Source organism: Oncorhynchus clarkii, chromosome 19 (genome assembly GCF_045791955.1).
Source record: "Oncorhynchus clarkii lewisi isolate Uvic-CL-2024 chromosome 19, UVic_Ocla_1.0, whole genome shotgun sequence".
Classification (NCBI taxonomy): domain Eukaryota; kingdom Metazoa; phylum Chordata; class Actinopteri; order Salmoniformes; family Salmonidae; genus Oncorhynchus; species Oncorhynchus clarkii.
In genome coordinates, this window is record NC_092165.1 from 15,519,580 (window position 1) to 15,545,788 (window position 26,209).

A 26,209-nucleotide genomic window follows, 5' to 3' on the forward strand; every position below is an offset into this window, starting at 1 on the left:
CAAAACTGATAGAGACATACCCCAAGCGACTTACAGCTGTAATCGCAGCAAAAGGTGGCGCTACAAAGTATTAACTTAAGGGGGCTGAATAATTTTGCACGCCCAATTTTTCAGTTTTTGATTTGTTAAAAAAGTTTGAAATATCCAATAAATGTCGTTCCACTTCATGATTGTGTCCCACTTGTTGTTGATTCTTCACAAAAAAATACAGTTTTATATCTTTATGTTTGAAGCCTGAAATGTGGCAAAAGGTCGCAAAGTTCAAGGGGGCCAAATACTTTCGCAAGGCACTGTATATTTTTGGGTGTAAGAGATTTTAGAAGATCTACTACAGGGGGTTTAAAGAAAAGGGGACCATCTTCCAGACTGTTGGCCGGGGGGCTCATTTATAAACCGTGCACATACAAAATATATCCCAAAGGGAGAGTGCACCAGTTAATTCAAAGATCCATAAGAGGATGCACACGGGGGTAAAACCGTTCGGCTGCCACCTCTGCTGGGCCAGTTTCTCCCACCTGTCCAACCTGAAGTGGCCCCAGAGGGTCCACACTGGAAAAATCCTACAGCTGCCCCCAGTGTGAGAAGAGATTCTCTCAACAGCACCAGCTGAAGAGGCACCTGAAGGTTCACACGGGAGAGAGGACGTTCGCCTGTAAGAACTACGGGAAGAGGATCTCAGAGGGGCGCTACCTTCGAAAATGCACACGGCCCATGTATAATATATGTAATGTAGTATTAGTACGTTTGTAGTTCATTCTGTTGATTTTGGATGTAGTAGGGAGCTGGATGAGGTGAACAGAGGAAATAATGAGTAGATTATATGGTGAAGGTTGGTGTAATGGTATCTGTAAAAATACTTCACTGATAAAGTGATCAGATGCTGGTATTTTATAAAGAGTAAAAAAAAACTTGACAGAAAGTAGTCTAGATGTGTGTAATGTAATGTTTAACATTTTCCAAAGTATTCTAAGTGGGGGCACCAGATTTACAGAAATGGTAAAGTGTTAGCATACTGTGAACAGTTATGTAGATGTAATAAAGTAATTCATTTTCTAACACTGTTCATTCTGAACAAGTCTAAAACAAGTCATGAGATTTGATGCATAATGTAATAAGCAGAAACGTCATTCAAAAACAGCGCGCATACCCTATTAATTTAGCCACACCCTTGGAGCTATGATGCCAACCAATAAGATCCTTTCTCTTCAGTGTAAACGGAAGTGAACTGACCAAGAACAATTTCCACGTTAGCGTTATTGTTGTAATTTAGACGTTTATTAACACCATGGAACTCAAAATATGACTCATTTAACTGCACTACATCATAAACTTACACCAGGCAGCGTTTAATTCGCGTTGAAGACAGGACTTAGATGTTATCAAGATAACGCTAGCTAGCTGCTAACAATGGCTAACTGCATGGTTTTTCATACTCAAATAGCCTCCATCATGGAGGTACTAGCGAATGCAGCCGTGGCAGACATCTGTAAACTCGTAGACGACGACTATGCAGTGTTTCGTTTGGAAATAACTCAAAGCCAGAAAGAAAACAGGGCATTGCGGAGGAAACTACAACTACTGGAACTGAAGATGACACGGGAGCGCGCAGAGAGGACAATTAGAGAGCGCGTCCTCGCCAGTCGTCCCAGTAGTGTCAAGATTCTCGACCAATACAAAGGAATGGCAAGAGGTACATTTTGCAAAAGGCCGAGGCTGTGAGACCTCTCACCCTGATCCCCTCTGTGTGACTAGATGTGTCAACCACATATACGGTTAACCAGAATTGGGTCTAGGTCAGATGGATAGTAGGCAGTACTACCCTGATTACTTAGCACAAAGACACTTAATTTACTGCTTTTCCTATTATTTACTAATTGAAAACCATATGATGCATGGAACATAATTATAATAATCAAATCTATGAATAGTATATCAAGAGGTTATGTGGAGTGTTATCTTACACTCTTGCCAATTCTAGTGTACAATATAGTGTTGAGCATTGACAGTAGCTAACCTAACCACCTCTTTTTCCCAAATCACTTTCTCATGTGAAGGAAATCTCATTGGAGACCACAGGAGCTTTGTGAAGCCAGCGGGACACAATACATGGAGAGGTGACCAACAAATCACTGTTGATGAGGGGAATGGAACCTCAACCCAGCATGTTATCGTGATAGAGGTTAGTGTAATAGTGTTACATAAAAATATACAGTTACTTTAAATCAAATGTGGCCCATTCATTTCAGAAAGGCTCCCCCTCAGCTATTCAGTGGCTTACATGTACATCTGCCATAGGGGAGCTTGTGAGACTTCTTTACGACATAGGGGAGACAATGACATTGTTATCCAATACAATTGATGTACCGGTAATAATCTGGGGGGTTGTTACGGTGACCAAATTACCACCACACCGGCAGTCTTGAGTCATGACCACAGCCAACATCCACAACACTGTTTAGTCACGGAAACTATGCTTCTCCTAGCTCTGATGCTGCTGATGGTAATTAGTAGCTTACCAAACTTGCTAACTGTCTGGTATGCAGCACTCTATTGTCCCTCTAACATCAATGCATATGTAATCAAAATTCAAATCAAACACTTCATGAGAGCTCACTTTGCACAAAATTTCTATTGGCTATGCAATTGCTTGAGAAAACAGAGATTTGATGGGCTCTATTAATAAGAAAAAAAAACATCAGCTTTCTATAGGCTAGGCCTACTATATTTGTTTCTCAACTTTCCTAATATTAAGCACATTGCTTCGCTTTACAACAGGAGTGTAGCCTACCTGGCTGAGATGAAAATTAACCACAGGAAAAGAGTCCTCCATAATCACAACTAAAGTAGCTAAATAACTTCTTAAAATTAAGCACATTCACATTCTTCTTTACAACCGGTGTAGAGCCTATACATAGGTGGTGCGTGAGTTTCTAGTTTGGAGAAGATCATTTTTCTTGTAAAAAATGCACCTTTATAAAGCATTACATGCATAAATTGCATTTTCAGTCACATTTGAGAATGGTTCTTTCCCACTAATTGATTGCATTTTGGAACATCAGCGCTTATAGCCTACTGCCGTTTGCACGTTGCTGTGCTTAAAATGTGACAAAATAGCCTAATAATTTATCAACATTTTAAGCTAAACGTTCTGATCGGTTGGTATCAGCCTCATTGCTTTTAAAATGTTTTTTTGGTGCGAGTGGTTGTATTAATTTGGGATCAATCGCATCCCACAACTGTCCCCAGAGTATGTTTGGAATATTTATTTCTCACACAGAAGGAAAAGTTGACCAATAGAATAGGTAAACTTTTGTACAATGGGGGATAGTAGATTGACATAGGCTAGTGCTTTTGCTGTCCGTTAGGTCTACTCATCTTGTTGGCTGACAGTTCTAACATCTTCAATATATGCCTCTGAATTCGATAAGAAGGACGCACACAGTTGCATTCCTGATGTGTCTGTCTCCACTTGTAGCTTACTGTGGAGCTGAGATGTCTGTGAGAAGGACCCAATCAGATGACAGGCATTGGCTAATAAGAATTTTGATTTGAGAGTCAGTGATGTGAGTCAGAGTTGCTTCAGAGCACGGCGTTTGGCAGCCGGGAGAAGGGAATTATGATTATTATATTATAAACAGACACTGTGGCCGCAAAAGGCGTGGATTTTTTTAGGGGACATTACGGCCACACAAGGGGGATGCCGGCGGGAAATTAGAGGCATTATCAAGTGCTTGTCCAATTGTGAATGAGAGACTGATGAAGTGTGTGCAGCCTGCGCAAGAAACAGAGCAGAGCTCATGCCTTTCATGCAACTCTTCAATTCATCATTAGTTGCGTCATGCAGCCTCATGTTTTAAAAATCTAAACATATAGCACAACGTTTATCACAACTAAAGTTGCATAAATAACTCTAAAATTAAGCATATAGGAGGACCTGTTTCTTTCTTAACCGCTCAACACAGAATAGCTGCATGTGCGCACTCCCTCTGAAATGATCCTATTTTATTCAGCTATGTTCAATTGTATTCTTCATACTATAAAATAATGCCACGGAATTCTAAGCAAATCTTGTTTGATAAATGTACTTGTGTAGCCCACAGCCATCTGGCATAGCCAGATCAGGACCTAACATAAGGACAGCTCAGAGTATGCTATTCTATTCTTCTGAAATAGACTACACTTTCTTCATATCATGTTTCTTTAGGCCTGTCTAAAATAAATTATAGATTTATTGTGGTGTAGGCTATATTATATGGATTTATTAGGTCTGCATCAGTGGCTTATAGGTGATGCGTGGAAGCCAGGAGATGCTTAATGTGTTTGTTGATTAACAGCCAATTACCGTGAGACTGGCAGTTACTTGCTTGACAATCACCGGCCCTAACCTCCTCTCTTGTTGTGTCAGGCTGGAGGTCCTGAAGTCAAGCACGAGCGGACTGAAGAAGAGGAGGACCCACGGCACAGCAGAGACATCCAGACTGGAGTGCTTGAAGTGCCCCTTGTAGCCACGGAGGACCCTACCACTGCCACAGCGCAGCCCAGGACCCAATGCAGCATCACGGAGGTCAGTGGAACGCCGAACGCCGTCCTCAAGTCAGAGACCGACACCAAGACTTTAACTGTAACACACAGGCTCTTACACACAGGATCTGATCATAGATCAGACCCAGAGAGACTGGTGGTGGGGCCACTGGACTGTCCTCCTGCTCCTGGCTCAGAGTATTTACCAGTATTTCACCAGAGCCAGAGAACGGTTCATTCCCGTGGAGATGGTGATGCATCATACCCTGACGTTGATGATCCGTCTTGTTCTTATGCTACAGAGATGGAACCTGGCAACATGCCCTTGGGTTTAGAGACACAGACTGATCTGTCTAAAGGGGACTGGAACCAGTACAGTAGTAGTGTATACTCTGAAGGGTGCCTAGATAAGAAAGGGGAGGGTCTGGTCACAGATGAAGTGACTGTGAAAGTGGAGGGCGACGTTCCTCAAACATGGAATGCCGATAGTCACCTTGGAGACAGACACTCACAGGGTAGAGATTTCTTAGATTACAGAGAAAGCTTAGAGACAACTCAAAATGTCGCAACTAACTCCCTTTTACACACGTTCAGGGAACGTGACCCAGTGTCCACATCGATGGGGCCTTTTGATTCGTATGGCCAAATCCTTTTCGATCAGGTATTGAACTCAAACGACAGGGCTAGAGCCCAGGCTCAGGGAGGGGGAGCCACATCAGGCAATGTTAAAGAGAAACGGTTCCTCTGCATGTTCTGTAACAAAGGCTTCAGCTGCCCTCAGACGGTGGAGGTGCACCAGAGGATCCACACAGGGGAGAAACCCTACAGCTGTACCCAGTGTCACATGCGCTTTGCCCAGTCTGGCAGCCTAAAGAGGCACCAGAGGGTCCACACAGGTGAGAAACCCTACAGCTGCCCCCAGTGTGAGAAGAAGTTCTCCCACCAGCACCATCTGAAGACGCACCTCAAGGTCCACACTGGAGAAAGGCCGTTCGCCTGTACGCTCTGTGGGAAAAGGTTCTCAGAGAGGAGCTACCTCAAGATACACCAGCAGAAAAACCATTCCACTCTATAGCTTCTGATGTTTAGATCAAACCCTGCATTAGAGACAAATATACATTTAACGGTTGTCAGCAGAATAGAACCACAGATCCATTAGGAATAATGAGAGTAACAGATTTCAGTGTTGAATATTCCTGGGTAGAATATTGCATCCAGACATTGTGTGATATATAAGGCTAAAAAGTCTGTTACATATTGTATTTGTACTGTGTAGACTGTATGATGTTCACAAATGCCTATTTCATTACTTTCATTTAACTACTTTATTTTTTTCCCATTTTTAATGAGTTAATAAATGCAGTTCATGCTTTTTTTGTTGACATGTGTATTTGTGGTTTTCATACTGTGTATTTAACTTATTTGTTTCATAAACACAAAATGGGACTTTTCTTTGTAAGACTTTCATTAAGACTCTTTACTATACATCAAACCTGATCTCACCCTATTCTGCATAAACCTGACAGCACTTTATAACCAACATAGGACTTAGTAAATATACCTACCTGGGTACTCATACCCACACACCTACTGTACACATCAAATAGTTTATTCCGATTTGTCTGATGACATCATAGCTGACTTATATTTACCCACAACATCATATTTATGTCCACCATGATGGATTTAACAACAATAAAGTAATTATGTAACTAGAGTATAGGACTCAAACGCAGTGGGGATGGGTAAACACCATGTTGAAAGTGTTTTTATTTTCTGTGTGTACGTACCTGAGGGAGTGTATGTCTGTGTAATCTATATTACTTGTCTCTTCCAGGAGGAGAAGGGAGACTGATGGCGCTTCCCGTGTTCATTCTGTGGGAAAGCCTTCAGTTTTTGTAAACAGGGGAGATCCACCAGAGGATCCACATGGGGGAGAAACAGTTTGGTTGCCCCTTGTGTGAGAAGAGGTTCTCCCACCAGCACCAGCTGAAGATGCACCTGATGGTCCACACGGGAGAAAGGCTGTTCGTCTGTATGCACTGCGGGAAGAGTTTCTCAGAGAGGAGCAACCTCATGATACACCAGCAGAAAATGCACACAGTCCATGTATTGACTATAGTGATGTAGTACTAGTTAGTTTGTAGTTAATTCTGTTGGTTTTGGATGTATAGGGAACTGGGTGAGGAGAACTGAGGAAAGAATGAGTATGATGAGGCAGAGTAGATGATATGGTGATGGTGTCTAAAAATGCTTCACTGATGAAGAGTGGCAACTTTGTCCCTTTAGATACTAGTCGAGGGTAACAGATTTCTAGTGCAAACATAGTGAGACGTTATTCACCTTGACATTATTTTGTGCAATAAAAGTACTGTACTGCAAAGTTGTTAGTGTATGACCATTTTGTTCAAATTAAATACAAAGTTGACACTGTGCTGACTGACTTGGATATTTTTGTATCGTTACAGGGTGTTACGAATCCCTTTTGGCCCAACAGTCTAGGGGGGATGGTAGTGAGACCCGTAACATAACTCATGTAAATTATAATAGTGACAAAGTAAAAGTGAACGAAATAACCACGACAACCGAAATAATACCGTCAAACTCAGGGTTTATTTATAAACACACGGTAATGGGGGGAGCAGGAAAAGGGGCTGAGCTGGACCCAAGGAACGAAACAATATGCAAAAACACCCCTAAGCTAGACTAGCCTATTTCAACAACAGCTAACTAACTAACCAAAATACAGTGGGTGGTCCGCCCAGTTCTAACTAGTGTATTTAACAAAAGTTCACCTACGGGTAGTGTATGCCCATGGGCGACTTGTCTTGGTTTCCCCCTTTTCCCACCAGCAAACACCATAAGCAAAAACAATACTCACAGGAGATGACAAAGTGATTTGGAGGTGCTCAAACAAAAGAAGAGGTTAATTACTACACAAAGAGAGAGATCTACATACATGGCATTTACAAAGAGATTGAGCTCTCCTGAAATCTATAAAGAATGGAGATCTACCAACATGGCATTACAAAGATTGAGCTCTAGAGCAAACAAATGATGGGGTTTTTAAACCATGGGGAAGGAATTGTGATAGGGTAGGAAACAGGAGGAGGTGTGTCTTCTGATTGATGGGTTGATTGTTGACTGATTGGGGAGTGATGATTTTCACCTGTGAGGGGAGAAGGAGAGAAAAGAAACACACACAGGATACACACAGACACAGGATACACACAGACACAGGATACCTGTATCCGTAACACTCCCACCCTTAAAAGAGCAACCCTAGGGGGGATTGCGACCACAGTATTACAATTAATACTCCCAACAAAATTAATACTTACAACAACAACGTCAACCTTGCCAAAACATACAAAAATCATTTTTACACACGAGACAAAGCATCTGCCAACACATTATCTGAACCCTTTTTGTGGCGGATCTCCAAATTATAATTTTGTACAATCAGCGCCCAACGCATAAGGCGCTGGTTCTGGTTGTACATTCGGTGGAGAAAAACTAAGGGGTTATGGTCAGTATACACAATCACTGGTAAGGCACTGGAACCAATGTATACTTCGAAGTATTGCAGAGCCAACAACAAAGCAAGAGCTTCTTGTTCTATTGTCGCATAGTTTGTTTGACATTTATTAAATTTACGTGAAAAATAACAAACGGGATGATCCACTCCACTCTTGTCCTGCTGCAGTAGAACAGCACCAGCACCTCTGGCACTAGCATCTACCTCAAGCTTGAACGGTTGTTCAAAATCCGGAGCAGCAAGTACAGGGGTACTACATAAGAGTGCTTTCGCAGATTCAAAAGCGCTCTTACAATCAGGGGACCACACAAATGGTCTAGCCGGACTAAGCAAATCGGTCAATGGAGCAACTACCGCAGAGAAATTTTTACAGAAGCTACGGTAGTAGCCAACCATCCCTAAAAAGTGGCGTAGCTCTCGTCTGGTGGTAGGTGCAGGGAATGCAGTTATAGCCAAGACCTTGGCATCAACAGGGCGCACCTGTCCATGGCCAACCTCTTTACCGAGATAGGTAACAGTAGCCTTCCCAAACTCGCACTTTGCCAAGTTCAGGGTTAGAGAAGCAGCTGCCAACCGTTCACATACTACCCTTAGCAAGTCAACATGATCTGACCACTCAGACGAATAAATCACTAGGTCATCAAGGTATGCACTACAATTAGGAACGCCAGCTAATACGGAGTTAACCAGTCGTTGGAAAGTGGCTGGTGCATTTCGCATCCCAAAAGCCATGACTGAGTACTGTAGGAAGTTGTCTGGGGTCACAAAGGCAGAAATCTCTGAAGCACGTGAAGTTAACGGAACCTGCCAGTAACCTTTTAAGAGGTCCAACTTCGTTACATACTTAGCAGCACCAATAGTATCGATACAGTCATCCAGTCTGGGTAACGGGAACGAATCTGGCATTGTGACAGAATTTACCTTTCGATAATCCGTACATAACCTGGACGTACCATCAGGTTTAGGAACCAGAATGCAAGGAGAACTCCAAGGGCTTGAACTTGGCTTAGCCAGGTCATTCTCCAACAAATATCTCACCTCATCCCTCATTATCTTCCTCTTGGAAGCGTTGATACGATATGGGTGTTGCTTGATAGGTGTAGCATTTCCAACATTAATGTCATGTTCCAACACATTTGTGCGAGTAGGAACGTCATTAAAGAGACATGGAAAACTGTGTAGTAGCCTCACAATATCATTAGCCTGTCCATCCGTTAAATGAACCAGACCTGACTGGATAGACAGCAGCACTTCTGAGTTGGGCAATCTAACACACTGCTGTTGAGTATTGCGCAACTCCAAGCCATCAACATCATCAATTTGACAGTCCACTATCAACGCAGTAGTAGCAGAGGAGACAGCAGTACCTTCCTCTGTTTTTGAACTATCTAACTGTGTGATGGGTCGGGTGTGGTATGCTTTCAACATGTTAATGTGACACACACGAGATTGGCGTTTTCTATCAGGAGTTTGAAGCACATAGTCAGTTTCACTTATTTTCTTTTCAATTAAATAAGGACCAGAGAAACGAGCTGACAGTGAAGATCCTGGAACAGGTAATAACACCAGTACTTGGTCACCTGGCTGTAGTGGACGAGAAACAGCCTCTTTATCATAGTGTCTTTTCATGCTCCTCTGTGAGGAAGACAGAGCTTCCTTTGCAAGAGCACAAGCTTGGTGTAGGCGCTCACGAAAGCGACTAACATAGTCCAACACATTCTCATCTCTGGTACACAACTCTTGGGACAAGAACTGTTCTTTAAGGACTTTCATTGGTCCTCTTACTGTGTGACCAAACACTAGTTCAGCCGGGCTGAAACCTAGGGACTCCTGCACAGTTTCACGAGCAGCAAACAAAACTAGAGGAACTCCCTCATCCCAATCTTTCTCAGATTCCAAACAATATTTACGTAGCATAGACTTCAGTGTCTGATGCCATCTTTCAAGCGCACCCTGAGACTCTGGGTGATAGGCGCTTGATACACGGTGCGTAATTGATAAGGATTTCAACACCTGCTTGAAGAGCTTGGATAGGAAATTGGTACCTTGATCGCTTTGTACCACCTTAGGTAACCCGAATGTCGTGAAGAATTTTATTAAGGCTTTACTCACTATCGGAGCTGTAATCCTTCTCAGAGGAATAGCCTCGGGGTATCTTGTAGCCATACACATTATCGTTAACAAAAACTGGTTACCCGATTTTGTCTTCGGTAACGGTCCGACACAATCAACCACCACATGCTCAAATGGTTCACCTATGACAGGTATGGGACAAAGAGGAGCGGGAGGAATAACCTGATTTGGTTTTCCTGTTATCTGACATGTGTGGCATGTCCGACAGAACTGAGCCACATCTTGTTTTAAACCCGGCCAAAAGAAATGTCGAAGGATCCGATCATACGTCTTTGTAATTCCTAAATGACCAGACCACTGGTGATCATGAGCAAGGGATAACACATTTTGTCGAAAGGCTGTAGGAATCACTATTTGGTAAACAGCATTCCAATCTCCACCCGCGTCAACATGGGATTTCCATTTACGCATGAGGAGATTACCATCAATGAAGTAAGCCACGTTCTTCTTCTTCACATCTTCCAATGAGACAACACTAGAAAAACATTTAGCAAGTTTGTCGTCAACCTTTTGGTTAGCAATCAGCTGCTCACGAGTGACTGGTAACTGTATTGCATCAGCAATAAGTTCAACGTTCTTTAATTCTTTCCTGGGCTGTTTGTCAGAGGTGATCAGCTTCTCAGAGGTATCACACAATCCATCCTCTTGATCATCCTCTTTGAACAGAACAGTGTTCGACAAATCTATCACGTCACCCTCTTGTAGTGCCTGAGCACGAGTGACAGCACAAGCGGGGAACACATGTGGATAACTCTGTGCCAACTCATTCGAGAGAGAGTGGTCACTTTTATCCAATACTTCCAATACGGGTACTACCTTTCCTCCAGCAATATCGTTACCCATTATAAAGGTCACACCTTTCACTGGCAACTTAGGACGTACCCCCACTCTGAATATTCCACTGATTAACTCAGAGTGTACTTTCACAAAGTGCAATGGCACTGGGACAAAACCCATTTCAATAACCTGCACTAACACACTGGAACCACAGTATGTATCGTCAGATAAGGGCAACACATCAGACAATATAAACGACTGCGCCGCACCAGTATCTCTAAGGATTTTAACCGGACGCTGAGACGCTTCGTCATTCGTTAGGGACACAAACCCCTCGAAAATGAATGGTTCATAACTGCGGTCGGGGACTGAGACTTTCAAACTGCAGTTACCCTGAGGCACCTGTTTTGTTGCAGACCTCACAACCGTACGAATTAGACCAACACCTGTTGGCGGCTTGGCACGAAGAGGCGTCCCTTGTTTGCGTTTAAGCAGGAAGCAATCATTAATCATATGTCCCACTTTATGACAATAGAAACAGGAACGCTCATTCTTCTGGCGTGCTTGATATACTACTGCGGGCCGACTAGGGCTAAAGGTAGGAAACTCAGTGGATCTACTCTCAGTTTGAGCCGAAAACACACTCTTGTGCGTCAACACAAACTCGTCTGCCAACACAGACGCTTCTGCCAGGGAGGATACTTTCTGTTCGTTTAGGTAAACTACAATGCGTTCGGGTAAGCAATTTTTAAACTCTTCCAACAAGATTAACTCCCGGAGAGAGTTGAAATCAGTTACCTTACTAGCAGCATGCCATTTATCAAACAGATTTCCCTTGTCTCTAGCAAATTCCACATAAGTCTTACTAGAAGACTTTCTATGAGACCTAAATCTCTGTCGGTATGCCTCAGGCACAAGCTCATAGGCACGAAGAACAGTAGCTTTGACTACTTCATAATTCAAACTGTCCTCTAGAGGTAGCGCTGACAAAACCTCTTGGGCTTTACCAGTTAATTTACACTGAAGTAATAGGCACCATACCTCTTCAGGCCACTTCAATGCTACGGCTATACGCTCAAATACACAAAAATAGGAGTCAACCTCCGACTCTCTGAACAAAGGTACTAAGGCTATCTGCCTACTAATGTCAAACGTGTTTGAGGACACAGCAGGTGAGGACGACTCACTAACAGGCACAGTAGGAACGAAGGCTAGCCTTGCTGTCTCTGCCTCCAGTTCCATCTGGCGCATTTTAAACGTCATCTGCCTCTGTTCTCGTTCTCGTTCTTTTTCTGCCTCAATTTTACACATCTCCAAATCTAAATGCCGCTGTTCTTTTTCTGCCTCAATTTTACCCATCTCCAAATCTAAATGCCGCTGTTCTTTTTCTGCCTCAATTTTACCCATCTCCAAATGCCGCTGTTCTCGTTCTTTTTCTGCCTCAATTTTACACATCTCCAACTGGAGAGTCTCTCGCCTAATTTGGGCTCTCTCTTCCACCTCTAGTTGGAACTGTACTAAACGGACATCCCTCCTGGCATCACCGTTTGACAGTGGGGAGAGTGGTTCAAAATGGGACAATGTGGCTGGTGTTTTAGCCTCGCCCTCATTATCAGACACCAATGGGCTTACAGAAGCAGCAACATCCCCTACAGGGTTAGTAGACTCAGGCAGCGGTAACACAAGCACTTGCTCTTCCAACAATACATTTAATACTAGCTGTTTAACCTCCGCCTTAACTACACTCTGCGGAATCGATATTGAGTAATGGTCAGCCAAGGTCATTAAATCAACTCTACGACATTTATCAAAAACCTCCCACGAAGGATTATCCAAAAAGGACTTCAAATCAAAAGTAGCCATCTTACACTACTTCACAAGAACCAACGAAAATAGCAAACACTAATGCTACTTCAGCTATGACGCTCAACACTGAACTATACCACTTCAACAATCTACATGAGCGGCATGGGTGTCAGTAAAGACAGATCCCGGATGAGCCCCCACTTATGTTACGAATCCCTTTTGGCCCAACAGTCTAGGGGGGATGGTAGTGAGACCCGTAACATAACTCATGTCAATTATAATAGTGACAAAGTAAAAGTGAACGAAATAACCACGACAACCGAAATAATACCGTCAAACTCAGGGTTTATTTATAAACACACGGTAATGGGGGGAGCAGGAAAAGGGGCTGAGCTGGACCCAAGGAACGAAACAATATGCAAAAACACCCCTAAGCTAGACTAGCCTATTTCAACAACAGCTAACTAACTAACCAAAATACAGTGGGTGGTCCGCCCAGTTCTAACTAGTGTATTTAACAAAAGTTCACCTACGGGTAGTGTATGCCCATGGGCGACTTGTCTTGGTTTCCCCCTTTTCCCACCAGCAAACACCATAAGCAAAAACAATACTCACAGGAGATGACAAAGTGATTTGGAGGTGCTCAAACAAAAGAAGAGGTTAATTACTACACAAAGAGAGAGATCTACATACATGGCATTTACAAAGAGATTGAGCTCTCCTGAAATCTATAAAGAATGGAGATCTACCAACATGGCATTACAAAGAGATTGAGCTCTCCTGAAATCTACCAAGAACAGCTATCTACCAACATGGCATTACAAAGATTGAGCTCTAGAGCAAACAAATGATGGGGTTTTTAAACCATGGGGAAGGAATTGTGATAGGGTAGGAAACAGGAGGAGGTGTGTCTTCTGATTGATGGGTTGATTGTTGACTGATTGGGGAGTGATGATTTTCACCTGTGAGGGGAGAAGGAGAGAAAAGAAACACACACAGGATACACACAGACACAGGATACACACAGACACAGGATACCTGTATCCGTAACACAGGGACTGAGTTTCCCTTATCTCAGTCTAAACAAAACATTATACTTCATTCTTGAAACACATATGGAAAAAAATTATATAATTAACTCCAATGGCTCCATATTGTTAGGTACTTGAATCACAGTTTTAGACATGGGCTTGACTGGTTAACATTTTATAACATCATGTCATGCTTCTGTATGTACAGCAAAGAATGTCTTATTAACCCTTTATGCTTTTCTGTATAAACTTTGTTTACAGTCTGCTGTCCCTGAAGACCTGCTGATATCCAGTGTTACTGGTGGGAGAGAGTGGACCTCTGAGGATGCTGGTCACAAACCCTGGACCCTGATCAGGAGCCGCCGCTCTTCCTTCCAGAGTCGGGACCAGGACCCAACCGCGAAGGACCGAGACTTCACCACAACACGACAGCTGGACTGAACAACCTCAGTCCTGGTGGTCAACAGAGAGACAGAGGATCCAATCAGGGATCCAGTCTGCAGCCCAGACCCTTCTCTTCACAGTCTCAGCCTTCATAGAGAGTGGTGGGAGACCCCCCTGGATATAGTCTAGCAGCAAGTCTGTCTTCTCCTTTGGCGTCACATCTATGTGAGAATGTGATCATATCCAGATGTTCAACTGAGGGACTTAGTAAAAAAAACACACAAAAAAAACTCTTACCACAAGACACTTCATAACTGTATTTCAGATAGTTCCCAGATATCCCCTGTGTATAATTCTAGCCACACTGCTGTGATTTCTCTCACTGGACACGCCTTTATCTGAGAAGGTTACTTAGGAAGGAGAACCTCCGTCATTGAGCTTCCTCCTGGACCTCTAGCCATTGTTTGGGTGTTGTTGGGATTGCACACAATCTGTTGTAGGCTAGGTGCCTCTCATGGTGAATGCCCATCCTGACCCTGTCTGTATTGGTGGGGTAACCCTGAGGTAACCGAGGAAGGCAACATCCATGCCCAGTTCTTCTATGAACCCATCAAAAAGGGTTTTGGTCAAAAAGTAATTGAAATCAAATGGAACTACCCTTTTTATAGGAGGTTTAATTAAACACATACCCCTCATTAAACTTGTCATTTGAAACAGGCTTGTAAATGCCTGTTTTTAGAGAGACAGTAAACCTAGGCTAGATAAAAGGACAGTTGAATGTTTACCGTACTGAGGTGATGGAGTAAAGTGATTGTATTCTACTCTATTATTGCTAACACACTTCTTTAAACTAGTGATCTAAGCTCGAAAGACTGTTCTTAAATAGGAGATAAGCAGTACCGTATTTCAAAGAACAGCGTGCATACGCTTTTCATTTAGCCACACCCTTTGAGCGACAACATCCTTCCTCGTCGGTATAAACGGAAGTAAACAGTAACTAAGAACAATTTCCACGTTAGCGTTTTTGTTGTTATTTAGACGTTTATTAACACCCTGGAACTCAAACTATGACTCATTTAACTGCACAGCATCACATACTTACCCCATGTAGTATTTAATCCGCGTTGGAAACAGGACTTGATTAATAGAGGTTAGCTATCTAGGTAACGCTACCTAGCTGCTAAGTTAGTTAACAATGGCTGCTAACTGTATGGTTTTTCACACTCAAATAGCCTCCATAATGGAGGTGCTAGCGAATGCAGCCGTGGCAGAGGTCTGTAAACTCGTTGACGACGACTATGCAGTGTTTCGGTTGGAAATAACTCACAGCCAGAAAGAAAACAGTGCATTGCGGAGGAAACTACAGCTTCTGGAACTGAAATTGTCACGGGAGCGCGCAGAGAGGACAATGCGAGAGCGCGTCCTCGCCAGTCGTCCCAGAAGTGTCAAGGTCCTCGACCGATACAGAGGATTGGCAAGAGGTACATTTAGCAGAAGTTCAAGGATGCGAGGCATGTCACTGGTTCTCCTCTGCGCATGTGTAATTTTAGATGTGTTAACCACATATGGTTAACCAGAATTGAGTCTTGGTCAGTTTTTGGATAGTTAGTATGCAATAGTTCATCAGATTACTTGGCTATCTTGGGCAAAGACACAATATAATTTAACCAGATTCTTTATTTACTGCATTTCCTTTTATTTACACAATGAAAACAATGTGATACATGTAACATAATACATTGATCAATAAATAGTATCAATAAGTTATGAGATGTGTTATCTTACATTCTTCAAATCACATTTTATTTGTCACATACACATGGTTAGCAGATGTTAATGCGAGTGTAGCGAAATGCTTGTGCTTCTAGTTCTGACAATGCAGTAATAACCAATGAGTAATCTAACCTAACAATTCCACAACTACTACCTTATACACAAGTCTAAAGGGATAAAGAATATGTACATAAAGATATATGAATGAGTGATGCTACAGAACGGCATAGGCAAGATGCAGTACATGGTATCGAGTACAGTATATACATATGAGATGAGTAATGTAGGGTATGTAAACATTATATTAAGTGGCTATTCTAAACGGTGGCAATAGTGTACAATAGCTTTGAGCATTGACAGTACCTAACTTAACCACCTCTTTTCCCCCAATCACACTCAGGTGAAGGAGATCTCACTGGAGGCCACAGGAGCTTTGTGAAGCCAGCTGGACACAATACATGGAGAGTTGACCAAACAATCACTGTTGATGAGGGGATTCAAACCTCAACCCAGCACGTTATTGTGATAGAGGTTAGTGTAATAGTTTTACATTAAAATTACAGTATATCAAATGTGATCAGTTTATATCAGAAAGGCTCCCGTCAGCTATTCACTTGCTTACATGTACATCCTAATTTATCTGCCATAGGGGAGCTTGTGAGACTTCCCTATGACATTGTTATCCAATTGAACAGGATACTAGTAACAACCTCCTCTCTTCTTGTGTCAGGATACAGAGGCTGCAGGTCCTGGGGTCAAGCTTGAGAGGTCTGAAGGAGAGGAGGACCCACAGCATAGCAGAGACATCCAGACTGCAGCAGCTGGAGCTTCCCCTGAAGCCATGGAGGACCTCGCCGCCGCGCCCATGCCCAGGACCCAACGCAGCATCACGGAGGTCAGTGGAACGCCAAACGCCGTTCTCAAGTCAGAGACAGACACTGAGACTTTAATTGTAACACACAGCCTCTTAAACACAGGATCTGATCACAGATCAGACCCAGAGAGACTGCGTCTGGGGAAACTGGGCTGTCCACATGCTCCTGGCTCAGAGTATTTACCGGTATTTCACCAGAGCCAGAGGATGGTTCATTCCCGTGGTGATGGTAACGCGTTACACTCTGGCGGTGATGATCCATCTTGTTCTTACGCTACAGAGATGGACCCTGGCAACATGCCCGTGGGTTTAGAGACACAGACTGATCTGTCCAGAGGGGACTGGAACCAGTACAGTAGTAGTGTATACTCTGAAGGGTGCCTAGATAAGAAAGGGGAGGGTCTGGTTGTAGATGAGGTGACTGTGAAAGTGGAGGGTGATGCTCCTCTGACACTGAATGCAGATGAGACTCACTTAGGAAAAGGACACTCGCAGGACAACACCAGTGACTTCTTAGACTACAGGGAAAGCTTAGAGACAAATCTAAATGTCCCGACCCACTCACCTTTACACACGTTCATGGATCGCGAGTCAGTGTCCACGTCGATGGGGCCTTCCGATTCACACGGCCGCGTCCTTTTCAATCAGGTATTGAACTCAAACGACAGGGCTAGAGCCCAGGCTCAGGGAGGGGGAGCCACATCAGGCAATAGTAAAGAGAAACGGTTCCTCTGCATGTTCTGTAACAAAGGCTTCAGCTGTCTCCAGAAGGTGGAGATCCACCAGAGGGTCCACACAGGGGTGAAACCCTTCAGCTGTACCCAGTGTCACATGCGCTTCACCCAGGCTGGCACCCTGAAGAGGCACCAGAGGGTCCACACAGGGGTGAAACCCTTCAGCTGTACCCAGTGTCACATGCGCTTCGCTCAGGCTGGTGACCTGAAGAGGCATCAGAGGGTCCACACAGGAGAAAGGCCATTTGCCTGTACGCACTGCGGGAAGAGGTTCTCAGAGAGGAGATACCTCAGGACACACCAGCAGAAAAAACATTCCACTCTATAACATAAAGTCACCATTCTACTCGATAGCTTCTGAGATTTAGATTAAACCCTGCATTAAAGGTAGACTCAACGAGATTACATAAATGCACAAAGTAAACCGCAGGAGTGGGTCAATTTCTACAACAACTAAGAGCGTTGTAGTGCAAGGCCCATACATTGTGGGATACAGCGCCTTCAGAAGTATTCACACCCTTTGACTTTTTCCACATTTTGTTGTTACTGCCTGAATTTTAAAATTGATTAAATTGAGATTTTGTGTCACTGGCCTACTACACACAATACATCATAATGTCAAAGTGGAATTATGTTATTTTTTAAAATAATTAATAAAAAATGAAAAGCTCAAAGTTCTTTGTTATGACAAGCCTAAATAAGTTCAGGAGTGAAAATCTGCTTAACAAATCACATAAGTTACATGGAGTCACTCGGTGTGCAATTATAGTGTTTAACATGATCTTTTAACCAGTACCTCATCGCTGTACCCCAGATTCAACCACTACCTCATCGCTGTAAAGAACAGATTCAAGTGTTGTTGGAATAAGTATATACACAAACGTACAGTGTAAATGTTTGAGGTTCTGCATTCAGGAGTGGGGATGGGATTACTGTATGTTTTGCCTTGCCGGCAACTCTATCTTTATGGTAGAGTTGCCAGACAGAAGCCACTTCAGAAGCCACTTCAGTAAAAGGCACATGACAGCCCGCTTGGAGTTTGCACCTAAAGGACTCTCCAACCATCGCAAGATTCTCTGGTCTGATGAAACCAAGATTGAATGCTTTAGCCTGAATGCCAAGCGTCACTTCTGGAGGAAACCTGGCATCATCGTTATGGTGAAGCATGGTGGTGGCAGCATCATGCTGTGGGGATGGTTTTCAGCGGCAGGGACTTTGAGACTAGTCAGGATTGAGGGAAAATTACAGAGAGATTCTTGATGAAATCCTGCTCAAGACCTCAGACTGGGGCAAAGTTTCACCTTCCAACAAAACAACGACCCTAAGTACACAGCCAAGTCAACGCGGGAGTGGCTTCGGGACAAGTCTCTGAATGTTTTGAGTGGCTCAGCCAGAGCCTGGACTTGAACCCGATCGAACATCTCTGGGGAGACCAGAAATTAGCTGCGCAGCGACGCTCCCCATCCAACCTGATAGAGCTTGAGAGGATCTGCAGAGAAGAATGGGAGAAACTCCCAAAATACAGGTGTGCCAAGCTTGTAGCGTCATACCCAAGAAGACAAGGCTGTAAAGGTGCTTCAACAAAGTACTGAGTAAAGGGTTTGAATACTTATGTAAATGTGATTATTCAGATTTTTAATACACTTGAAAAATGTCTTTACCTGCTTTGTCATTATAGGGTATTGTGTGTAGATTGAGGGGAGAAAACAATTTAATCCATTTTAGAATAAGGCTGTAACGTAATAAAATGAGCAAAAAGTCAAGTGGTCTGAATACTTTCCGAATGCACTGTGTGTGTGTTTATATATACATACATACATACATACATACATACATACATACATACATACAAAAAAAACAGGCATTGAATATCCCTTTGCGCATGGTGAAGTTAATAATTACACTTTGGATGGTGTTTCAATACACCCAGTCACCGCGTCCTTCCTAACTCAGTTGCCGGAGACGAAGGAAACCCCGCTCAGGGATTTCACCATGAGTCCAATGGTAACTTTAAAACAGTTACAGAGTTTAATGGCTGTGATAGGAGAAAACTAAGGATGGATCAGCACCATTGTAATTACTCCACAATACTAACCTAAATGACAGTGAAAGAAGGAAGCCTGTACAGAATACAAATATTTCAAAACATGCATCCTGTTTGCAATAAGGCACTTAAGTAAAACTGCAAAAAATGTTGCAAAGAAATTAACTCTTTGTCCTGAATACAAACCGTTATGTTTGGGGCAAATCCAAAACAACATCACTGAGTGGCACTCTTCATATTTTTTTTTCAAGAATGGTGGTCGCCCCCCCCCCCCCCCCCACACTCCTTTTGCCCTCAGAACAGCCTCAATTTGTCGGTGCATGGACTCTACAAGTCGGTGAAAGTCCTTTTGAATAGTGGACCATTCTTGATACACACAGGAAACTGTTGAGCGTGAAAAACCCAGCAGCGTTGCAGTTCTTGGCATAAACCAGTGCACCTACTACCATCCCCTGTTCAAAGGCACTATTTTCTCTTGCCCATTAACCCTCTGAATGGCACACATACACAATCCGTCTCAATTGTCTCGACTTAAATCCTCCTTTATCGACACAGATTTGAAGTGGATTCATCAAGTGGCATCAATAAGGGATCAACTTTCACCTGATCAGTCTGTCATGGAAAGAGCAGGTGTTCTTAATGTTTTGTATACTCAGTGTACAGTATAAGCCTAAAGTTTGTTACATGTTGTGTTTGTACTGTGTAGCCTATATGATGTTCACAAATGCCTGTTTCATTACTTCCATTCAACTACTTAATTGTTTTCCCTTGACACCTTTTAATGAGACAATGAATGCAGTTCATCAAGTTCATGCAGATTTTTATTTGAGACTTGTATGTGTGGTTTTCATATGGTGCATTTAAAACTTGTTTGTGTTTCATAAATACAAAATGGGACTTTTCATTTCAAGACTTTCTTTGAGACTCTCTTTAGTATACATCATATCTGATCTGACCCTATTCTGCATACACTGATAGGGCTTTATAACCAATTTACACTTACTAAATATATCTACACATACCCCACACACTAACAAACACCTACTGTACACGTCAAAATAGTTTAGTCAGGTTTGTCAGATGTTTACTTATCATTGCAGACTTATTTTTTTTACCCACAACATATTTATGTCCACCATGATGGGTTTAACATCCATATGGCTATTTTTCTGTATATCTAATAGGACCGGGACTATACCAGTATCGCGATATTCGTTAGTATCGTGGCAAGGAAACAAAACACGATGCGGATGTAACTTTTTTAGGAAAACAGCCCTAATGTTGAAAACAAATATCATTGTGTTTTCATCCAGACTCGCATTTATTTATTTTCCATAACACACAATATGTTACATACAGCAGGTTTTTAAAGGACCAAAGAGTTGTCTGCTTTGTGTTAAATTTTGGCATGAAAAAAAATATTGCGGTACTGGTATCATTCCTGCTGTAATATCTAAGCATACCTCCTGAGTCTTCTGAATCCTCCTGACTGTGCCACCTGTATGAGTCATAATACCCACAAAAGCTAGCGGTCAAACAAGGAAATGGCTCCAATCGTTTTCCACCATTAATTTCTCCCAAAGGGGATTTTAGAAACACTAAAAGGGGATGTATTTTGTATAAGCCTACCCTGGTGTGACGCTTTGATAACTGTGTAAATCTCTCTAGGACATGATGACTTAAAAAATATATATATTAATTTGCCTGTAGTTACCCGCCCAAAAATGAAATGGTAATTAGCTGCTAATGTGGCTATCATAAAGAACTACAAATGCCATGATGATCTGGACGGGACTACCAAATCGAGGAAAAGGTAAGATTCTCAGCATTAATGTTAGCTACGTTTAGTAATGAATACATTGGCTACATTTCTTTAAATGGACAATTGTGAACTGTCTTGGTTAAGTAAATTGACACAATACCTGTTGGCAAAGGTGTCCGCTAGAGATAACGTGCAGGAGTTTGCAGGGATTTGTGGTCCTGCATGATGTCTACTTTGATGCTAATTAGCATTTTCAAATCTGAGAGTAAATAGTGCAGAATATATTGATTTGATAAGTCACCTTGTCCGAGAGACATTTACATGGTAATCAAAACGTCACGCCAGGATAAGTCTACACGAAACACAGCCCTTATTTGAAGTGTTTCTAAAATTACCTATGGTGGAAAAACGATTGGAAGCATTTCACAGTTTGACCGCTAGGTTTTCAACATTTTTTTTTTTTGTAATTGGCTGATACTCATATTGAGCTGGAGAGACTATTTAAATGTAAATAGTTGCTTATGTTTGCAAGTATGGCCAAGCAATGTTAAAAGTGTGTTTATCTTTGTCTGTGTATGTACCTGAGGCAGTGTATGTCTGTATAATCTGTATCACCTTTCTCATCCAGGAGGAGAGTCCAGAGGTGCTGCTGGTGAAGGAGGATGGTTGTGAGGAGAGTCTGGGGAACCCTGAGGGGACCATGGTCATGGAAAACAACCAAACAACACCTCCTCCTGAACCCACAGAGGAACCAGCTGAGCAGCACAGGACCCCACACAGTCTCACTGAGGTGAGCCCACTCTGAATTAACGTGTTAATGGTATTAGATCAGGACCTGTATCCACAAAATGTGTCAGAGTAGGACTGCTGATCTAGGATCAGTTTTGTCTTTTCGATCATAATGAATAAGACGATGTAGACGGGTGGGGACCTGATCCTCAATCAGCACTTCTACTCTGTGACGCTTTGTGGATATGGCCCAGGTTGTGATTAAAGTGTAGGACCATGCCTTTGCATTATCAAACCATTAAAGAGTGTCTAGTAATCAAAGGTACTATCACGTTTGCATAGTATCAAATCAACTAACAGTTTTGCATAGTACTCATAGCAATCCCTCATTGCTCAATCATAACATGCTCCATAGCACGGTGCTAATATCAGATTTCTTGATCAAACATCCTCTCACTCTGTATCAGGCTTTCTGTTAGCCTGTAATAGACAGCTTTTGTCCTCTAAAAAATGTCAAAGCAGATAAATAAAATTGGCACAGCCAATATTCCGGGAGAAGAAGAAAAAATGCTTTCTTGCCTATTCATTTATGGAAACACCAGTCGATAGGTTAATTTGCATAATTTAGTGGAATTAAATTGGCGTGTGTGTTGCTTCAGACTCATTGCTTTTTAATGTTTTTCTTATGTAGCCTAGGCCTACTGGTTGTATGAATTTGGGATCTTTCATCCCACAACTGTCCCAGAGTCTGTTTGGAATAGGCTATTTCTTTCTCTACAAAGTGACCAATAGAATAGGTCATCTAAACTTTTGTACTTTAGTAGATTGACATAGGCTAGCGATTTTGCTGTTTGTTACTCATCTCGTTGTCTGAGGAAAAGTACATGTGGATAGTTATTCTAACATCTTCAAAGTCTTTGGCTCCCGAGTGGCGCAGCGGTCTAAGGCACTGCATCTCAGTGCTAGAGGCGTCACTACAGACGCCCTGGTTCGACTCCAGGCTGTATCACAACCGGCCATGATTGGGAGTCCCATAGGGCGGCGCACAATTGGCCCAGTGACGTCCGTGTTTGGCCGGTGTAGGCCGTCATTGTAAATAAGAATTTGTTCTTAACTGACTTGCCTAGTTAAATAAAGGTTCAATACAAATACATTTTTAAAAAGTGAAATTCAGAATTCAGTACCACACGTCGTTGCATTGTCGCATCCTCGACTTGTTCTGGTAATATGAACTTCCCATATTCTAAATGTGATTTATTTCATTCTGAGCACCATGGTGGGTGGCTCCTTAATTGGGAAGAACGGGCTCGTGGTAATGGATGGAGCGGAATCGGTGGAATGTTAGAAACCATGTGTTTGATGTATTTTATATTTGATTCCATTTGCGCCATTCTGTAGTGGGTGGACGCCCTATTCAGGTTATGCATCTAATGCTTATGGGTCCGGTACATTTCTCAAATGTCCAGCGCCACACTTTCCTAACGGAAACCATGCTCTGTATCTCTTACAGCCAGTAGACATGGAGGATGGGAAGCCTGATCTGCTGCTTGTCAAAGAGGAGACAATAGAGGACGGACCAGAGAGCATTGACCTGCTGAGCGGACTAAAGATGGGGGAGCAAGGTAAGGGAGAAATACATATAGCCTACATACAGTAATAGACCTTCAATGGGAATAGTGATGCACCTGGCTATTATTATTTCTTCATTTATAAAATTAAATCAATACAACTTATGTTTACATACAAAAACACATTATAATGTATGAACTTTAATTGAGTTCTCTGCCATGTTTGTAAAGTCTTGTAAAGTCTATTTTCTAACCTCTTTCTACAGGTGGTTGGCTGGAGGATTACAGAGGAGACTGGGCGGCCATCTTGGATTCCCAGACCCAGACGGGTGCAGCCAAGAGCCAGGGGGATGACATCACCGAGCAGGCCAGGACCAGAGGCAACATAGTGGAGGTCAGTGGATGGGACAATATCCTCAACTCTAGGCTGAGGAACAACACTGTTAACCACAACCAGAAAAAGACAATCGAACACAAAACAACAACCAAACTTAGTGTCCATGACAACAGACTAGCTGAGGCCAGGATGAGACATAGATTTGGTCCGGGGGGGCGGGGAGGTGTCCGTATGCAGCTGGAGAGAACAGACACAGACTTGGCTAGTGATGCTCCTTCCTGCTCCTATAGTTGTGATTCAGAGAGACTGATGGCGCCTCAGGTTAACCACCTAACAGATTCTGCCTTCAGCCTGCCTTCTATAGGATCTATCAACTGGAACATGGACCCTGGGACAACACAGACACTCCCTGGCCTTTGTTCTCCTCACACTCCCCTAATGTTAAACCAGACCTCAGACAATGCCAGTGCCTCAACACTGAGTGGCTACACAAGCCCATTGACAAATGACAGTAGTAGAGATGGAATCAGTAAAGGTGGCGGCGCCAAAGAAAAGCACTTCCCGTGTTCGTTCTGTGGGAAAGTCTTCAGTTTCCCCAAACAGGTGGCGATCCACCAGAGGATGCACACGGGGGAGAAACCATTCGGCTGCCACCTGTGCCGGGCCAGTTTTTCAGACTCGTCCAACCTGAAGAGGCACCAGAGGGTCCACACAGGGGAGAAACCCTACAGCTGCCCCCAGTGTGAGAAGAGGTTCTCCCACCAGCCCCATCTGAAGAGGCACCTGAAGATCCACACTGGAGAGAAGCCGTTTGCCTGTACGCACTGCGGGAAGAGGTTCTCAGAGAGGGGCTACCTCAGGATACACCAGCAGAAAATGCACACCGCCCATGTATAGAGTATAGTGACATGTAATGTAGTACTAGTTCATTTGTTTGTAGTTAAATCAGTTGATTTTGGATGTATAGTGAACTGGATGAGGTGAACTGAGGAGAGAATGAGTGTGATGAGGCAGAGTAGATTATATGGTGATGGTTGGTGTGAGGTGTCTGTACAAATGCTTCACTGACTGTTCTTTGTTGTTGGTGTTTATTTATGAGGCAATTATAGTGCCCTAATAGTACTTCATTTTATGTGAATGTATGACCATTTTGTTTAAATGAAATACAAAATTGACTCTGTGCTGACTGACTAGGTTATTTGTGTATCATTGCAGGGACTTGAGTTGTCCCTATCTCAGTGGAACCAAAACATTATACTTAATTATTGAATCAACACATTTAAATAATAAACTCCAATGGCTCCATATTCTTAGCTACTTGAATCAATAAATTTTTTTAAAAAGCCCTTTTTTTATCAGCAGATGTCACATACATAGTGCTATACAGAAACCCAGCCTAAATCCAAACAGCAAGCAATGCAGATGTAGAAGCACGGTGGCTAGGAAAAACTCACCTGTTAGAGATAGGCTTGACTGTGGTTAACATTTTATAATATCATATTTCTGTGTGTTAGAATGCTATTTTATTATGATTATTACATATTGGAATTTGGCCTAGGTACCCTCTGTAAGGCCAGATATCACCCTGTAAAGCAGGTCTCAGTAACTGGTATCTGGGCCCCTGAGCCATTAAATCGTCAATGGGTGTCCTTAAGCGATTAAGATGTTTCAAATGTATAGTCTATTCAACCCCAAGGTCTCCGCCTTGATGTAATGATTTAAACAGCGAACAGATAGGGGGGGGGGGGTGTCTGATAACCTCTTAGAGGAAAGTGTCTGTCTTCCCATATGTCTGTCTAGACCTGTAAAATATATAAGTTGTTCACCTTATATTTTCCATCTAGCATTTCTCCAAACTTTGACCAGTTTTCAATTCCTAACATTGGCGCTGCGAGCAGGGTGGGTTTATCACCGGAGGACACGTGACAAAAGAGTTGAGTGCTCTTTCATTTTAATTTAGAATGAGATGAATTTGATTTAGTCGCACCACCTCACCTGTAAAGTTCATGTTTAAAGAACTGACCACATTTGTATCTGTGTGTGACCCCACCAATCTGGCAAAGAACTCTTGTGAATCGGATAACTGTTTGGTGTGGAAAGCATTGGTAAGTGTGTCTCCTTCATATATTTCTGGGTTGCGAGCTCTGCATGAGTCTGATGTCTGTATGTTTATGTCACAAGAGAGCTCTTTTGACACC

General features: G+C 42.7%; 1 protein-coding gene across 1 annotated transcript; it reads left to right on the top strand.

Moving 5' to 3' along the window:
• The first annotated feature begins 1,209 nt into the window (after positions 1-1,209).
• On the top strand, positions 1,210-25,190 carry LOC139374412 (zinc finger protein 721-like). The gene is made up of 11 exons (XM_071115466.1): positions 1,210-1,690; positions 2,055-2,179; positions 4,406-5,571; positions 6,359-6,419; positions 6,505-6,630; positions 15,380-15,671; positions 16,364-16,494; positions 16,694-17,822; positions 21,968-22,167; positions 23,617-23,728; positions 23,941-25,190. Exons 1-11 carry the CDS (start codon positions 1,408-1,410, stop codon positions 24,906-24,908), a joined length of 4,593 nt encoding a protein of 1,530 aa, XP_070971567.1. The 5' UTR covers positions 1,210-1,407; the 3' UTR covers positions 24,909-25,190.
• Positions 25,191-26,209: the final 1,019 nt, after the last annotated feature.